This window comes from Pleurodeles waltl, chromosome 11 (assembly GCF_031143425.1).
Source record: "Pleurodeles waltl isolate 20211129_DDA chromosome 11, aPleWal1.hap1.20221129, whole genome shotgun sequence".
NCBI classification, from domain to species: domain Eukaryota; kingdom Metazoa; phylum Chordata; class Amphibia; order Caudata; family Salamandridae; genus Pleurodeles; species Pleurodeles waltl.
In genome coordinates, this window is record NC_090450.1 from 344,818,681 (window position 1) to 344,837,444 (window position 18,764).

General features: G+C 48.5%; 1 protein-coding gene across 2 annotated transcripts in view; it reads left to right on the forward strand.

Annotated features, from left to right (window-relative positions):
* Positions 1 to 18,764, forward strand: part of HDLBP (high density lipoprotein binding protein) — a 671,758-nt gene that overhangs the window by 147,577 nt on the left and 505,417 nt on the right. For both annotated transcript variants that reach the window (XM_069213644.1, XM_069213643.1), the window contains exon 5: positions 14,371 to 14,586. In XM_069213644.1, the coding sequence (XP_069069745.1) occupies positions 14,371 to 14,586 (216 nt within the window). The remainder of the gene's footprint in view (positions 1 to 14,370; positions 14,587 to 18,764) is intronic.

Genomic DNA, 18,764 nt, shown 5'->3' on the forward strand with positions numbered 1-18,764 from the left:
ATTTGTTGTGATTTTGGGACGCTTTATTGTTTACATTACCAAAATGTGGGTTTCCAGCCCGCATGATATTAATGCTAAAATAATTGTATCAAGGTGCTGGAACTTGTGTTATTATTAATACAAGGCCAGCTGTCAAGGTGAAGATAAATTGTGGCATGTGACAGGGATGTCCAGTGCCCCCCTGTGCTCTTTACATTATTAATAGAAGCAATAGCAGAATGTATATGGAGCACAAACAATATTCTTTCAAGGTATGTGAAAACTAAAAATATTTGTGGATGATCTAGTGCTTTATCTAAAGGCAGATCAGCCTAATATTGAGAGGATATTTGGTATTATTCAATATTATATCAATCATTTTAAGGGGGGGGCGGGAGTTTGAGGTCAACCAAGAAAAAACTGAGATTTAATGCTTATCCATTAGTCATGCCCCCTGCGCTAGCTCAGAGTTATGGTGACAATTGGCCCAAAAGATATCTCCGGATTATGGTGACCCAATTACATGTAACTTTTTATGACTAATTATGGAAAAAAAGCTGTTTAAAGTGAAATGACTGTTAGAAAAATGGTCCTTACTCCCACTTACAATAATAGGCAAAGCCTCATTAATCAAAATGTCAGTACTACCCTTATTTTTATTTCTTTGCCAATCTCCCTGTAAAGGTCAACAATACATGTTTTAACAACTGGACCCCCTTATTGTCAAGTTTTTATTGGCAGGAAAGCATCCCAGAGTAAAATATGCCATTCGACATTGGATAAAGAGCACAGTTGTTTTGCTCTACCGGACTTTTCTTTGTACTACCAGGCTGCATGGCTGGAAATGGTGAAAAGGGGGCTAGTTAATAGCGGTACAAGGGGTGGTTTCAATACGTTTTGTCCTGAGAAAAATGGTACAAGAGTAGAGGTAGTCTGCCCGTATTTTTGGAAAATGGCAAAACTCCCCAAAAAAACAAATTATACTATGCTAGTGGATATTAATTAGTTAGTGCAAAAGTTCTTTAAGTCAAAGCAAATTCCAGTTTGCCATAGATGGGTTAGGTTTCCGGATTCCCAGACGCTAGAGTTAGCAATCCCAGATATAATTTGTTCAATTTGGAATGCCAAAGGGTATTTAACTGTTTTTTTTTTTCTCTTTTTTTTCTGGTATGCGGTTAGCTAACTGGGTGGAAATAGGAGTTTGGATTGAAGCGCCTAAATTGTGGTATAGCTACAATCAATTGACAAGTATGATAAATAGTAGCTTGCAAGAAATGCATTTGTACTCTGAAGCCCTTAATAATCTATGGTAAAAGAGCCAATTAGTAGGAATAGGAAATAAGTACAGAGCTTTGTGGAAGTATATCGACTCACCATGCATAGAAAGGCATTTAACCAGGATTGAACAAGAGAGGATGTAAATTGACAGCTAGGGACTGGGAAGCAATCTCCATCTTATGCTTTTGATGAACTGCAGGCAGCAAATTCCAAAAGAATGTGTTTTTAACATGTTGGCTAGCATACTATACCCCTCAAGCTATCCATAAAAGGTATGTCTGTTCCCAATGTGTGCTTTAGGTGTTTAAAAGGGGATTGGGCTCATTCTTTTTTCCTTGAATGTCCAAAGTTAATGTTTTGGGGCAATATATTCCATTTTATAAGCCAAAGAATACAGGTACCTCCAAGTTAAAATGATGACTCTGGCGCTTCAAGTTGGACACTATGAAAGCTTCATCACGGCATCAGTAGCTGTTGCAAGGTCCCTGAGTCTTCATTGCTGGTGTATGATAATACCACCTACCCCACAGGAGTGCTTGACAAAGTTGAAGCAAGTAGGAATATTTGAGGAAGTATTTGCTATGTTAACTGGCAACTTAAATAAATTTCAATGTATTTGGACCCGATTGGAGGCAACTTTCTACTGTATTAAGGGTTTGTGCTCACCTAGTAGTCACAATTTTGAAAGGATTAGTATTTTAACCAGCATAAGCACTTTGAATAATGTGCTGTGTGTTGATACAAAAAAAGTTCACATTTTTGAAAGATATTAGCATGCTGCTTGTCATAAGCTCTTTATGCTCTTCAACAATATGGCACTACAAGTTGTAAAGATACTCTTTGTACCTAATTATGTGTTTGTTTGAAATTATATTGTTTGTGTCTATATACAAACCAATTTGTTTTCTTTACTTTTCTTTAAAAAAAAGTCAGTCATGCTACTTGGTTCTCTGGTTCAGCATGCTTCTTGTCCACTCTTTTAGTGTACGGAAAAGGTCTGAAGTCCTGGTATTAGGGGTGCTTTAAATACTCAATTTAGGGGGCATTAAGGAGAACGAAGGGTAGTAGCCAGTGGGCTTTTTAACTTTGAGGTCAGTAAGCCACCTAGGTGACCACTTCCTTTGCGGAGTGGAGTTCACCCTGATCCAAAACTCCACCATTTGGGTAAAGTGCCCTTTTTGGCATGATATACACTTTCAGACACTTAAACTTTTTGCCTGATATCTGATGCTGACTTGACCGACCACAAACCTCTCAGATGGCTAATGCAAATGAAAGGTGAGAACCCTAAACTTTTGAGGTGGTCCATCTTCCTACAGGGAATGGACCTAACACTGGAACATAGACCTGGGAATGCCAATGCAGATGGACTTTTCAGGTTCTTACACCTGGACAGTAACGACTGCCTTGGAAAAGGTTAGCCTCATCCTCTTTCATTTGGCATGGGGTTGTGTAGGAAAGTACCCTTTTGGCATGGTTACCCCCACTTTTTGCCTGATATCTGATGCTATCTTGATTGTTTGCTGGGATCCTGCTAACCCGGCCCCAGCACCTGTATTCTTTCCTAAACTGTACCTTGGCTTCCACAACTGCCACACAGTTAAGTCGCTGATAAAAGGTACCAGTGGTACCAAGGTCCCTGTGGCCAGGCTGGGTCTCTGAGGGCTGCAGCATGTATTTTGCCACCCTAGGGGATCCCACACCAAACACATGTACACTGCCATTGCAGATTGTGTGTTGGTGGGGAGAAAAAGGTAGTCTACATGACATTTGTCCCTGGGCGCCATACCCACAAACCACTGCTTGTGGCATAGGTAAGTCACCCTTCTGGCAGGCTTTAGAGCCCTAAGGCAGGGTGCACTGTGCCACAGGTGAGAGCATAGCTGCGTGAGCAATTTGCCCCAACAGTGTAAGTCCATTCTTAGACTTTGTAAGTGCAGTGTGGCCATATTGACTAAATGGGCTGGGGGTCTGCCATTACGAACTCCTTAGCTCCATGATTGCTTCACTGAAGACTGGGAAGTTTGGTATCAAATGTTTCAGCTTACTAAAATCACACTGATGCCAGTGTTGGATTTATTGAAAAATGCACACAGGGGTCACGAGGACTGCAAGAAGGAATCTCCCTTGGAGTGAAGGCATCACTCCCCTGTATCTGAAGGCACCTCAAGACCACGACAACCGATTGGTAGATCCTGCTGTCCTGCAGAATCGAAAGGCACTGCAGCACAGGTGGTGTTTCTGCGGTCCTCTTCGGGTCCTTCTGGTCTTCTGATCCACTTGGGAGAGAGACCCTGGGGTCCCTGTTGCAGCTACTGGACCAGAAACCCTGTGCTCTGCTACTGTTCTTGCCAAGGCTTGCTTGTTCGGCCTCCAACATGATCTTCAGGCTCCAAGAAGCCCCAACCTCCAGTATTTTGCAACTCCAAGATCAGCTTCCACTCTGCTGCTCTTGTGGCATGAGACTTCTGTTTTGTTGTGCTGTTGAGGCCTCCCTGTCCCTGCTGCCAGTGGGTCACTCGGGGCTCAGAGTGAGTCCTGCTGGCTTTCCTTGTTGCTGAAGGCCTGTCCTGGCTCTCTTCCAATGGTCGAGTCACTAGGACCTTGCCTGTCCTCAAAAACGTAAAACTTAACTTGCGACTACTATTTGCATTTGCCAATGCTTGCTGGTGTCCTTGCTGGTCACTGACCCCTTTTCTCCTTCAGTCTTGTAGAAACTTCACCTCCAAAAGGTTGGGCATTGCCTACTTGCACCACCTGGACATCTCCGAGTGGTCTGGACCCTGTCCCCTTCTTTTCCAGGTTCTTAAAGACTGTAATCTACATTCTGGTTCCACCACCCTGGTCCACGCGTCGCAACAGCAAATGGACAATAGAGGCCTCCATTGACTCTGAGGGTTTCCGACTCCACTTTACCCCTATGCACCTGGATTCCCAGGTGTAGTTACTCCGGTCTTATGGGTATCCACGGATTGGGGGTGGGGGGGGATGATGGGTACTCTCCTACCTTCCTTGTGCCAACTGGTTTTCTTTGGGGTCCACTGGTAAGGGTCCTAAATCCATAAAAATCCAACCACGACGGTCCTATGTTAGCCTATGGGACACATGGCTTGATTTAAAAACTCTGCACCTGGGCGCATGAGGGATTTCTTATACTTATTTCTGGTATTTACTTACTCCCCTGGCCACTGGGATCCTGGCACACTTACCTTGATTGGGCATCTCCATTCGTATACCACTTTCTTATATTGAGCACCGACACTTATTTGTGACGGCCGGGGCTATTCTTATGCCTCAAGCATTTGCTGCGAGCAAAATACACATATGGGAAAGATGGAAGAAGGAAAAACTAAAAAGCGTCATAAAGGGAGAAAGTAGAAAGTTGCTGGGTGAGCTGAAGGGACTGGGGTGGCCCTAAATGGATTGAAGAGGCCCGAGATGGCTTCAGGATTACGCTGCCTCAGTATTCAGTGCTGGCAGATTTAATTACTGCAGCCTCGTGTTTAAGAGAAGGGCTTTGAGCACTGGCACCTCTTTATTTGCAAATTAGCAATAGTGTATGGCTTGGTGCCCCATGTATTCCTATGCTATTATAGATTGATTTTAAGTGTATATTTTGTGTGAAGATGTTACTATAGTCTTTAGTCTTGTAATAAAGAAACCTTTTGTAGGAAGTTGGCTCTGTATATACTAATTTAAAGTAAGAAATAGTGTGCACAGAGTCCAAGGGTTCTCTTTAGAGGTAAGAGTGGTAAAAAGAGAATTATAATGCTCTATTTTGTGGTAGTGAGGTCGAGAAGTAGGCTTATCAGAGGGTAGTGTTAAGCATTTGTTGTACACACAGGCAATAAATGAGGAACACATACTCACTCACTCCAGGCCAATAAGTTTTTATATTGAAAAATATATTTTCTTAATTTATTTTAAGAACCACAGGTTCAAGATTTACAAATAATACTTCAAATGAAATGTATTTCACTCAGGTATTCTAGGAACTTTGAATAATCACAATAGCATGTACAGTTTTGACAAAAATGGCAATAAGCTATTTTAAAAGTGGACACTGAAAAAATCAACAGTTCATGGGGGAGGTAAGTATTGGTTAAGTTCACAGGTAAGTAAAACACTTACAGGGTTCAAAGTTGGGTCCAATTTAGCCCAACGTTGGGAGTTCAAGGCAACCCCAAAGTTACCACACCAGCAGCTCAGGGCCGGTCAGGTGCAGAGTTCAAAGAGGTGCGCAAAACACATAGGCTTCAATGGAAATAGGGTGCCCCGGTTCCAGTCTGCCAGCAGGTAAGTACCTGCGTCTTCCGAGGGCAGACCAGGGGGGTTTTGTAGGGCACGGGGGGGAGTGGGGGGGAACAACACAAGCCGGCACAGAGTACTCTCTCAGCGGCACAGGGGCGGCCGGGTGCAGAGTGCAAACAGGCGTCTGGCTTCTAATAGGAATCAATGGGGAGACCCGGGGGTCTCTTCAAAGATGCAGGCATGCACAGTGGGGGCTCCTCGGGGTAGCCACCACCTGGGCTAGGTAGAGAGTAGTCTGGGAGTCGCTCCTGCACTGGAGTTCGGTTCCTTCAGGTTCTGGGGGCTGCGGGTGCAGTGCTGGTTCCAGGCGTCTGGTTCCTTGAAGCAGGCAGTCGCGGTCAGGGGGAGCCTCTGTATTTCCTCTGCAGGTGTCGCTGTGGGGGTTCAGGGGGGTCAACTCTGGCTACTCACGGGCTTGCAGTTGCCGGGGAGTCCTCCCTGTAGTGCTAGTTTTCCGCAGGTCGAGCCGGGGGTGTCGGGTGCAGAGTGGAAAGTCTCATGCTTCCGGCAGGAAACATGTGGTCTTTAAAAGTTGCTTCTTTGTTGCAGAAAGCAGGGCCGCTGTTCTCGGGAGCTTCTTGGTCCTTTAGATGCAGGGTAGTCCTCTGAGGCTTCAGAGGTCGCTGGACCTTGTTGGATGCGTCGCTGTTGCAGTTTTCTTGGAAGTAGGGAGACAGGCCGGTGGGGCTGGGCCTAAATCAGTTGTCGTCTCAGTTTTCACTGCAGGGCTTCAGGTCAGCAGTCCTTCTTATTCTTTAGGTTGCAGGAATCTATCTTCCTCGTTCTGGGAGCCCCTGAATACTGAATTTAGGGGTGTGTTTTTTAGGTCTGGGAGGGCAGTAGCCAATGGCTGATGTCCTAGAGGGTGGCTAACACCCTCTTTGTGCCTCCTCCCTGTGGGGAGGGGGGCATATCCCTAATCCTATTGGGAATCCTCCTTCTACAAGATGGAGGATTTCTAAAAGTCCCCTCAGCTCAGGACACCTTAGGGGCTGTCCTGACTGGGGGGGGGGGGGGGGACTAGTCCTTGTTTTTCTCATTATCTCCTCCAGCCTTGCCGCCAAAAGTGGCGGCAGTGGCCGGAGGGGCGGGCATCTCCACTAGCTGGGATGCCCTGTGGTGCTGTAACAAAGGGGGTGAGCCTTTGAGGCTCACCGCCAGGTGTTTCAGTTCCTGCATGGGGAGGTGAGAAGCACCTCCACCCAGTACAGCCTTTGTTCCTGGCCACAGAGTGACAAAGGCACTCTCCCTATGTGGCCAGCAACTTGTCTGGTGTGTGGCAGGCTGGCAAAAACTAGTCAGCCCACACTGGAAGTCTGGTATGTTTTCAGGGGGCATCTCTAAGATGCCATCTGGGTGTATTTTTACAATAAAGTACACACTGGCATCAGTGTGCATTTATTGTGCTGAGAAGTTTGATACCAAACTTCCCAGTTTTCAGTGTAGCCATTATGGTGCTGTGGAGTTCGTGTTTTACAGACTCCCAGACCATATACTCTTATGGCTGCCCTCCACTTACAATGTTTAAGGTTTTGCTTAGACACTGTAGGGGCATAGTGCTCATGCACATATGCCCTCACCTATGGTATAGTGCACCCTGCCTTAGGGCTGTAAGGCCTGCTAGAGGGGTGACTTACCTATGCCACAGGCAGTGTGAGGTTGGCATGGCACCCTGAGGGGAGTGCTGTGTCGACTTAGTCATTTTCTCCCCACCAGCACTCACAAGCTGTGAAGCAGTGTGTATGTGTGGAGTGAGGGGTCCCCAGGGTGGCCTAAGACATGCTGCAGCCCTTAGAGACCTTCCCTGGCATCAGGGCCCTTGGTACCAGGGGTACCAGTTACAAGGGACTTATCTGAGTGCCAGGGCTGTGCCAATTGTGGAAGCAAAGATACATTTTAGGAAAAGAACACTGGTGCTGGGGCCTGGTTAGCATGTCCCAGCACACTTTGAAATCATAACTTGGCATCAGCAAAGGCAAAAAGTCAGGGGGTAACCATGCCAAGGAGGCATTTCCTTACACCTTTTTTTTTTTGCAACACCTGGTGTTAATTTCTTGTGTACGGTTACTGACGATTGTTGTATTGAGTGCTTTACACTCCTCCTAGATAAGCTTTTGCCACTCACCATAGCTACCCCAAGAGAGCTCTTGCTGTTTAAGCACCTTAACACTATTGCTAAGGATTGCCTGGATTCAGTGTAGAGTACCATACCATAGGTGTACACGTTAAACTGAGCCAGCCTCCTACAGTGATCCACCTGTTCCTGCCAACAACTTTTGTTACACCGCAATGGTACCGTAATTTGTTTTTCACTCATCTCGTGGATTCACTTAGAACCGATGCACAGCTGCCCTCTGTCTGTTGACCACCAGAACTGTCTTTCTCATTGCCGTTACCTCAGCAAGATGAGTGAACAATATCAAGGCATTTTCCCTCTAGCAGACCTACAAATTGTTTCTCCTGACAAAAATGTCATCACTGGCAAAGGTAGTTATGCTGTCCCACATCAGACAACCCATCACCTTGTTGGCATTCTGCACTCCTCACCCCTTTAATCAGAAGTAATTCCTACACAGTTGTGACCCTAAAAGGGCCCTCAGCTTTTCCATTGAATGGACCAGAGACCATTGTTTGGATGGTCACTTGGTTGTGGCATTCTCGGGTGGAATGGAGGGGGGCATGAGAAGGTGGTGTAAAAATTAACCATATCCTGATGTATTGTGCTATGTATTAAGTTCTGCTGTGGGCTAGCTAAAAAGCACCCCCTCCAGAAGCCCCCAAAAAGCTTGCATGCTCATGTCACCAGTGTGAAGGCGGGTACCACTGCTCTGGCTTGTGGTGTGCCAGTCTTGGACATTTGCCCATCTGTTACTGTAGGAAGGTGGGTTTTGTTCGCAGTGTGCGTTCCATCTGCACCCCCTCCCCCCACTTGTTGCCTGGCTTTCACTGCTACTTTCACTTAAATGCACTGGGTTCCTGCTAACCATCTCCCCAGTGCCAGTGTTGCTTTCCCAAAGCAAGACACCTGGTCACTTAATCCCAAGTGACCAGGCCCTTTAGCATCTCTAAGACCCTAGTAAATGTTACTCTTGGCACATAGGGCATGGGTACTGAAGAGGGTCCCTAAGTGCTGCAGCACAACTTGTGCCTCTCTAAGGGACCCAGCACCAACCTAATCCAGACTGCCATTGCAGACTGCGTGACAAGGTGCCTTCAAAATGTGAAAACACAACCATGTACACAGCCTGTGTGCCATGCCCCCTAAATACTGCATGTAATATTGTAAGTCACCCCTTCAGCAGGCCTTACAGCCATAAGGAAGGGTGCATTATAGTCCATGTGTGTACATAACTGCAAGAGCAGATGTGCCCCTGCTATGTCTTTGCCGATTCTTAGTAAGTGTGAAGTGAAGCCATTTTAAATACAAGTGCTGGACATTGCTCAATAAGAATTCCCCAGCTACATGATGGCTTCATTTAAACTAGGGATGTTTGGTATCTAACATCTTGTTAATAAACCCTCTGATTGCAGAAATTGATTTATTAACACATGCACTCATAGAGCACTTTAGAGGTGCCCCTGAAAACCTACCACCTGCTGGTTTGCTAACTGACTGACTAGTCCTAGCCATCCTGCCACAAACACACTGGATTCTAACCGCCATGGGCGAGTGTTTCTGACCGCAAGAGCGCAAAGACAAAGGCTATTGCACTCCCCTTCCAAAAGGATAACCTGCAAATCTGCATTCCAAGGCAGGGAGCTTCAATAAAGCCCAATGCTTTTATTATGTAGATCTGGCCTTCCTCAGAGGAAGACGCCTGGTACACCACCCTGTTGTCCATCGGGGCCCTCGGAGGGATAAACATCCCTGGAGAATAATGTTGGGTAAAGTGGTGGGACTGACCTCCTGGGCTCCAAAGTCTTGACACCCTGACCCAAAAGTACATGTTAGTTTTATAAATTGGTGTCTGGTTTCTTTGAGTATATGTCTCACTGTGCATGGGTGTGCTTTACATGCTTAGCACTACCCTCTGCATGCCTAACTGCTCACCCAGACTACCACAAAAGTACATTTGGGTTGCCAGGTTTCCCTCTCTGATACCTTTGGGGATTTGCCTGGATTCTCAGCACAGTGTACCTCTTTTTGGTCCACTATATTAAGTCAGCTACCTACAGTTATGTGGTTGTCCCTTTGCACATTCATGAAGTACTTTTGCCTGTAAAATGAGGTCTGGCGAGATCTATTGTGCATGATTTACTGATCTGAGCCATTCCACAGACCCGCCACCCACAGGGGTACTGCTTTAGTTTCTATTCATAAGGTGCAGAATCTGCATTTAGAAGTCTCTAGCAGAATAACCAGTACTTACCTTTTCTGATGCAGTAACAGTACCTCTCTTTAATAGCCACCAGATGCAGCATGTGCAGTCTGACGGCACACCCTCTCTTCGTTGGGCTCTCAGTGAAGCAAGTTAGTTCTTCCAGGTTGGTCTGGATGACAAAGGTGCCCCCTTTATGTCCATAAAGTGCCCTCAGGGCAGAATCCTCCCCCCACCCCTGCCAAAGGGTTATCTGGTATCCTCCCATCTTGTGACCACTTCCGGTGGAGTGTGGCTTCTGACTATCCCAGGAATCGCCAATCTGCCCTCTCCCAAGATGGAGAGACCCCTTTCTTGGTGTTCAGACCTCACTAACACACCCCTAGGGAATGACTACCTTAGGGCTACACGCTCCTTGGGAATCAGTTTTAGCAACTCATTTCCCCTCTGCTCCCTCTGCCTGCCTGCTTGCCTAAAGAATGAGACACCCCTCCCCCTTGTGTTACACCTCTGCCCTTCAAAGGTTCCTTGTCCTTTGAAGCCTGCCTTTTGCGTCTGCCACACAAGTGGCTTCCTCCAGAAGGGAGGGGATACCTCCCTGGCCTGCAGTCTGTTCTTTTTGAGAGGCATTAGCTGGTCTTACCAAGAGGGCAGAAAGCTTTTCATGTAGAATAGGCTCTGTAAGGAAATGCCTCCTTGGCATGGTTGCCCCCTGACTTTTTGCCTTTGCTGATGCTATGTTTACAATTGAAAGTGTGCTGAGGCCTGCTAACCAGGCCCCAGCACCAGTGTTCTTTCCCTAACCTGTACTTTTGTATCCACAATTGGCAGACCCTGGCATCCAGATAAGTCCCTTGTAACTGGTACTTCTAGTACCAAGGGCCCTGATGCCAAGGAAGGTCTCTAAGGGCTGCAGCATGTCTTATGCCACCCTGGAGACCTCTCACTCAGCACAGACACACTGCTTGCCAGCTTGTGTGTGCTAGTGAGGACAAAACGAGTAAGTCGACATGGCACTCCCCTCAGGGTGCCATGCCAGCCTCTCACAGCCTATGCAGTATAGGTAAGACACCCCTCTAGCAGGCCTTACAGCCCTAAGGCAGGGTGCACTATACCATAGGTGAGGGTACCAGTGCATGAGCATGGTACCCCTACAGTGTCTAAACAAAACCCTAGACATTGTAAGTGCAGGGTAGCCATAAGAGTATATGGTCTGGGAGTCTGTCAAACACGAACTCCACAGCACCATAATGGCTACACTGAAAACTGGGAAGTTTGGTATCAAACTTCTCAGCACAATAAATGCACACTGATGCCAGTGTACATTTTATTGTAAAATACACCACAGTGGGCACCTTAGAGGTGCCCCCTGAAACTTAACCGACTGTCTGTGTAGGCTGACTAGTTCCAGCAGCCTGCCACACCAGAGACATGTTGCTGGCCCCATGGGGAGAGTGCCTTTGTCACTCTGAGGCCAGTAACAAAGCCTGCACTGGGTGGAGATGCGAACACCTCCCCCAGGCAGGAGCTGTGACACCTGGCGGTGAGCCTCAAAGGCTCACCCCTTTGTCACAGCCCAGCAGGGCACTCCAGCTTAGTGGAGTTGCCCGCCCCCTCCGGCCACGGCCCCCACTTTTGGCGGCAAGGCTGGAGGGAACAAAGAAAGCAACAAGGAGGAGTCACTGGCCAGTCAGGACAGCCCCTAAGGTGTCCTGAGCTGAGGTGACTCTAACTTTTAGAAATCCTCCATCTTGCAGATGGAGGATTCCCCCAATAGGGTTAGGATTGTGACCCCCTCCCCTTGGGAGGAGGCACAAAGAGGGTGTACCCACCCTCAGGGCTAGTAGCCATTGGCTACTAACCCCCCAGACCTAAACACGCCCTTAAATTTAGTATTTAAGGGCTACCCTGAACCCTAGAAAATTAGATTCCTGCAACTACAAGAAGAAGGACTGCCTAGCTGAAAACCCCTGCAGAGGAAGACCAGAAGACGACAACTGCCTTGGCTCCAGAAACTCACCGGCCTGTCTCCTGCCTTCCAAAGATCCTGCTCCAGCGACGCCTTCCAAAGGGACCAGCGACCTCGACATCCTCTGAGGACTGCCCCTGCTTCGAAAAGACAAGAAACTCCCGAGGACAGCGGACCTGCTCCAAGAAAAGCTGCAACTTTGTTTCCAGCAGCTTTAAAGAACCCTGCAAGCTCCCCGCAAGAAGCGTGAGACTTGCAACACTGCACCCGGCGACCCCGACTCGGCTGGTGGCGATCCAACACCTCGGGAGGGACCCCAGGACTACTCTAAGACTGTGAGTACAAAAACCTGTCCCCCCTGAGCCCCCACAGCGCCGCCTGCAGAGGGAATCCCGAGGCTTCCCCTGACCGCGACTCTTTGAATCCTAAGTCCCGACACCTGGGAGAGACCCTGCACCCGCAGCCCCCAGGACCTGAAGGACCGGACTTTCACTGGAGGAGTGACCCCCAGGAGTCCCTCTCCCTTGATCAAGTGGAGGTTTCCCCGAGGAACCCCCCCCCCTTGCCTGCCTGCAGCGCTGAAGAGATCCCGAGATCTCTCATAGACTAACATTGCGAACCCGACGCTTGTTTCTACACTGCACCCGGCCGCCCCCGCGCTGCTGAGGGTGAAATTTCTGTGTGGACTTGTGTCCCCCCCGGTGCCCTACAAAACCCCCCTGGTCTGCCCTCCGAAGACGCGGGTACTTACCTGCAAGCAGACCGGAACCGGGGCACCCCCTTCTCTCCATTCTAGCCTATGTGTTTTGGGCACCACTTTGAACTCTGCACCTGACCGGCCCTGAGCTGCTGGTGTGGTGACTTTGGGGTTGCTCTGAACCCCCAACGGTGGGCTACCTTGGACCAAGAACTAAGCCCTGTAAGTGCCTTACTTACCTGGTTAACCTAACAAATACTTACCTCCCCTAGGAACTGTGAAAATTGCACTAAGTGTCCACTTTTAAAACAGCTATTTGTGAATAATTTGAAAAGTATACATGCAATTTTGATGATTTGAAGTTCCTAAAGTACTTACCTGCAATACCTTTCGAATGAGATATTACATGTAGAATTTGAACCTGTGGTTCTTAAAATAAACTAAGAAAAGATATTTTTCTATACAAAAACCTATTGGCTGGATTTGTCTCTGAGTGTGTGTACCTCATTTATTGTCTATGTGTATGTACAACAAATGCTTAACACTACTCCTTGGATAAGCCTACTGCTCGACCACACTACCACAAAATAGAGCATTAGTATTATCTCTTTTTGCCACTATCTTACCTCTAAGGGGAACCCTTGGACTCTGTGCATACTATTCCTTACTTTGAAATAGTGCATACAGAGCCAACTTCCTACAGGCTCCATGTGTGATCAGGAATGCACAGGAGTATTAAAGGCAACGTGACCGCTTTACTGAAGCTGTACAGTGCAACAAGTTAAATTAATTTCTGCTTGCGTTACTAATCTGACTTAATGTAACAAGTTGTTTGATACCTTGTAGCGTCCACTTAGGTCTGACCATTCAGTAGCTGGCACAGATGAGGATGTAGAGGGGAAATGGTGGCTTTGCCATTGCTTCTAATGGCAAAGTCAGGCTAGCAGTGCATGACTGCTCTCAGTCAGCGTTGGCTGAGTGGGGGGCTCAATTTTCTTGGGGTCCTCCAGGATGACACAGTGCTGCAAGCCCTGGGGTGCCTCTAACTTAGGTGCCCTGGGTATCAGAGTGCGGTATACTGTGGACTTAAAGGTAAGTGACCATTTCCAATTGGGTATAGCCAGTTTGGTGTACCCTTTTGGGTCTGGCCACTGGCACGGAGGTCTGGTTAGCAGGCCTCGTTTGCACTCTGAGACAAAAGCAGTAGCATCTGTCACAACTTGGGGGTGACAATACTGAGACCACTCCTTACACCTTCCTTTCATCCTTCCGCACCCACGTGAGGAAACATGCACCTGCCACAGCTTTTCTAGCACAATATACTAGACCAGAACCCCAGACTGCATTCAGTTAGACTCTCTTCTCTGCCCAATAAAAACAAACTGGGCACTTCAGCCACCCTCACTAGTAGAGCCTACCGCTAAGGTAATATAAGTAAAATGAGTTCTTTCTGGGTGGTTGCACAATTGAGATCACTGGTAAAAAGTCGATTGGGCGCTTAAGGAACATTACAAAGTAAAAGTGCACAGCTTGAGGACTCTAGTCACATCATGGCTAAAGACAATAACTCCACTATTCTAGAGGCGTAGACCAGAAATCTTTCCTTGGGACGTCAGTGATAAACCATACTCATGTAGGCTACTGTCACAGAAAGGACCCAAGCACATTTGGGAAAATAATGAACCAGTTGTTTGCTATCATTTTGTTATGTTTTTGTTGCATTTGTTTCCGGTGACAAGCTGTCTGTTATGACCGCAGGACTCTGACAGTGTAGGCAATATGTTAAGTTATATATTGTTTGAATTGTATTTGTACAGGTATTCCACGTGCCCTTGGAGGAACGGAAGTACAAGGATATGAACCAGTTTGGTGAAGGGGAGCAGGCAAAGATATGTCTGGATATTATGCAGAAGACTGGAGCACACCTAGAGCTGTCTCTCGCGAAGGATCAAGGGCTCTCAATCATGGTATCCGGCAAGCTGGAAGAAGTTATGAAGGCTCGCAAAGAGATAGTCACCAGACTTCAAACTCAGGTGCGTTCGTAGACCCCTTGCTGGTTTGACTTGTACAGAAAATCTTCGGCAGGTCTGGGAGGTGGTATTAAAAATGTTGAGAATTTGTGAAAATAACTAGGTTGTTGTCCAATTCTACTGGTTTGTACAGCAACCAAACTTGGTATTATTTTCTTGCAATATAGATTTCAATATCAGAAATTCAAAGTCTGATGGCATGTGTAGCTGCAGATACACATGCTGTGCACTGTTCCTACCATCTAGTGTTGGTCTTGGAGTGTTACAAGTTGTTTTTCTTCGAAGAAGTCTTTTTGAGCCACAGGACCGAGTGACTCCTCCCTTTCGGCTCCATTGCGCATGGGCATCGACTCCAGCTCAGATTGTTTTCTTTCCGCCATCGGGTTCGGACGTGTCCCTCTTAGCTCCGTTTTTTTTAGTCGGAAAAATACTAAATACACAGAAAATCGCCAGTATTGTTTTTGATCGTGAAACATCTTGCACCGGCGAAACACACCTTCGGTTGCCCTTCGGGGCTCCCGTGCCCATTCAGGGCCTGTTCGGCCCGACCGCAGGAAGTGGCGAAGCCTCATGGACCGGACCAAGTTCCGAATCTGCCCACAGTGCCACGCTAAGTATCCGTACACAGATCAACATCGGGTCCGTAATCTGTGTTTGTCACCAGACCACCGAGAGGATACTTGTGAGGCCTGCAGGTCCTTCTGCTCCAAGAAGACCTTGAGGGATCGAAGGGCAAGAGTACTACAAATGGCGTCGAAGAGTACCGAGCACCTCGGAGTAGGAGTACGTCGAAGAAGAGGAGATGGCCATCTCCATTCAAGGATCCGATTCGGACGGTTCTAACGCGGACCGACCACAGACAGCAGGCCAACACATGAGTACGCCTGCCCCGACCCAAACCCAGAGCCACTCCAAGCCCAAACAAAAGGCCTCGGGGACGCCACTGCCAGAAGGCCATGGCTCTACCCGCAAGAAATCAAGCGGTGACCAGGCAACACCCTCAGCATCGAAGAAGGCCACACCCACGCCAAAGTCTTCGGACTCTGGTCGAGACAGTCTCCGAAAAAGTTTGACATCGACTCGTCTAATCGAAACCCTGAAAGTCTTTCGGAACCGAGGCCTACTGTCACCATGGACATTTCGGTGCCAAAAAAAATGGCGGCGGAGCCAAATAAAAATGCTCATACCCTGAGGAGCATGGACTTTATAAGCAGATGAAAGAAAGCCACAGATTCGAGGAAGTACTCCACCAAATTGAAGAATTTGATGAGAAACAGTCAAGGATACCCATTCACAAGGATACAGGAAAAATCCTTATAGCACCTCCTCTAATTTAAAAGGAAACTGGCTTTCCAAGGACGTTAAGACACTGAGCAGCCAAAAGCTAAAGTGCCAAGGGAGCAATCTCCGCCAGGCCAGTTTTCCCCAGCACATTCTCCTCTGCATTCTCCTCAAAGAACTGTTTCTCCTCGTGCTACACCCACTGCAGTCACCCACACAAAGTGCAGTCGCATCAGGATACAGACCCATGGGACCTCTCTGATGACCCTGTGTCAGACATTAGCCCGGAGTGCTATCCGTCTAAACCCTCTCCACCTGAAAATAGCACCTCCTACGCACAGGTCTTGGCTAGGGCTGCTGCTTTCCACAATGTGAGTTTGCACACCGAACCACTGGAGGATGACTTTCTTTTTAATACCTTGTCTTCTACGCATACATCATATCAAAGTTTACCCATGCTCCCAGGCATGATTATACATGCCCAACAGATTTTCCATGAGCCTGTTAAGGGAAGGCCCATAACTCCAAGGGTGGAGAAGAAATATAAAGCACCACCATCAGACTTGTTATTTATCACCCCGCAGCTGCCCCCTTACTCAGTAGAGGTCAGCGCAACGAGAAAACGGGTCAACTCCCAGTCATCTGGAGATGCACCCCCTCCAGATAAGGAGAGTGTAAGGAAATGCCTCCTTGGCATGGTTGCCCCCTGACTTTTTGCCTTTGCTGATGCTATGTTTACAATTGAAAGTGTGCTGAGGCCTGCTAACCAGGCCCCAGCACCAGGGTTCTTTCCCTAACCTGTACTTTTGTATCCACAATTGGCAGACCCTGGCATCCAGATAAGTCCCTTGTAATTGGTACTTCTAGTACCAAGGGCCCTGATGCCAAGGAAGGTCTCTAAGGGCTGCAGCATGTCTTATGCCACCCTGGAGACCTCTCACTCAGCACAGACACACTGCTTGCCAGCTTGTGTGTGCTAGTGAGAACAAAACGAGTAAGTCGACATGGCACTCCCCTCAGGGTGCCATGCCAGCCTCTCACTGCCTATGCAAGTATAGGTCAGCCACCCCTCTAGCAGGCCTTACAGCCCTAAGGCAGGGTGCACTATACCATAGGTGAGGGTACCAGTGCATGAGCATGGTACCCCTACAGTGTCTAAACAAAACCTTAGACATTGTAAGTGCAGGGTAGCCATAAGAGTATATGGTCTGGGAGTCTGTTTTGCACGAACTCCACAGCACCATAATGGCTACACTGAAAACTGGGAAGTTTGGTATCCAACTTCTCAGCACAATAAATGCACACTGATGCCAGTGTACATTTTATTGTAAAATACACCACAGAGGGCACCTTAGAGGTGCCCCCTGAAACTTAACCGACTATCTGTGTAGGCTGACTGGTTCCAGCAGCCTGCCACACTAGAGACATGTTGCTGGCCCCATAGGGAGAGTGCCTTTGTCACTCTGAGGCCAGTAACAAAGCCTGCACTGGGTGGAGATGCTAACACCTCGCCCAGGCAGGAGCTGTAACACCTGGCGGTGAGCCTCAAAGGCTCACCCCTTTGTCACAGCACCGCAGGACACTCCAGCTAGTGGAGTTGCCCGCCCCCTCCGGCCCCGGCCCCCACTTTTGGCGGCAAGGCCGGAGAAAATAATGAGAATAACAAGGAGGAGTCACTGGCCAGACAGGACAGCCCCTAAGGTGTCCTGAGCTGAGGTGACTCTAACTTTTAGAAATCCTCCATCTTGCAGATGGAGGATTCCCCCAATAGGGTTAGGATTGTGACCCCCTCCCCTTGGGAGGAGGCACAAAGAGGGTGTACCCACCCTCAGGGCTAGTAGCCATTGGCTACTAACCCCCCAGACCTAAACACGCCCTTAAATTTAGTATTTAAGGGCTACCCTGAACCCTAGAAAATTAGATTCCTGCAACAACAAGGACTGCCTAGCTGAAAACCCCTGCAGAGGAAGACCAGAAGACAGCAACTGCCTTGGCTCCAGAAACTCACCGGCCTGTCTCCTGCCTTCCAAAGAACTCTGCTCCAGCGACGCCTTCCAAAGGGACCAGCGACCTCTGCATCCTCTGAGGACTGCCCTGCTTCGACGACGACAAACTCCCGAGGACAGCGGACCTGCTCCAAAAAGACTGCAACTTTATCCAAAGAAGCAGCTTTAAAGAACCCTGCAATCTCCCCGCAAGAAGCGTGAGACTTGCAACACTGCACCCGGCGACCCCGACTCGGCTGGTGGAGAACCAACACCTCAGGGAGGACCCCCGGACTACTCTACGACTGTGAGTACCAAAACCTGTCCCCCCTGAGCCCCCACAGCACCGCCTGCAGAGGGAATCCCGAGGCTTCCCCTGACCGCGACTCTCTGAAACCTAAGTCCCGACGCCTGGAAAAGACCCTGCACCCGCAGCCCCCAGGACCTGAAGGACCGGACTTTCACTGCAGAAGTGATCCCCAGGAGTCCCTCTCCCTTGCCCAAGTGGAGGTTTCCCCGAGGAAGCCCCCCCCTTGCCTGCCTGCAGCGCTGAAGAGATCCCTTGATCTCTCATTGACTTCCATTGCGAACCCGACGCTTGTTCTAACACTGCACCCGGCCGCCCCCGCGCCGCTGAGGGTGAAATTTCTGTGTGGGCTTGTGTCCCCCCCCGGTGCCCTACAAAACCCCCCTGGTCTGCCCTCCGAAGACGCGGGTACTTACCTGCTGGCAGACTGGAACCGGGGCACCCCCTTCTCTCCATTGAAGCCTATGCGTTTTGGGCACCACTTTGAACTCTGCACCTGACCGGCCCTGAGCTGCTGGTGTGGTAACTTTGGGGTTGCTCTGAACCCCCAACGGTGGGCTACCTTGGACCAAGAACTGAACCCTGTAAGTGTCTTACTTACCCGGTAA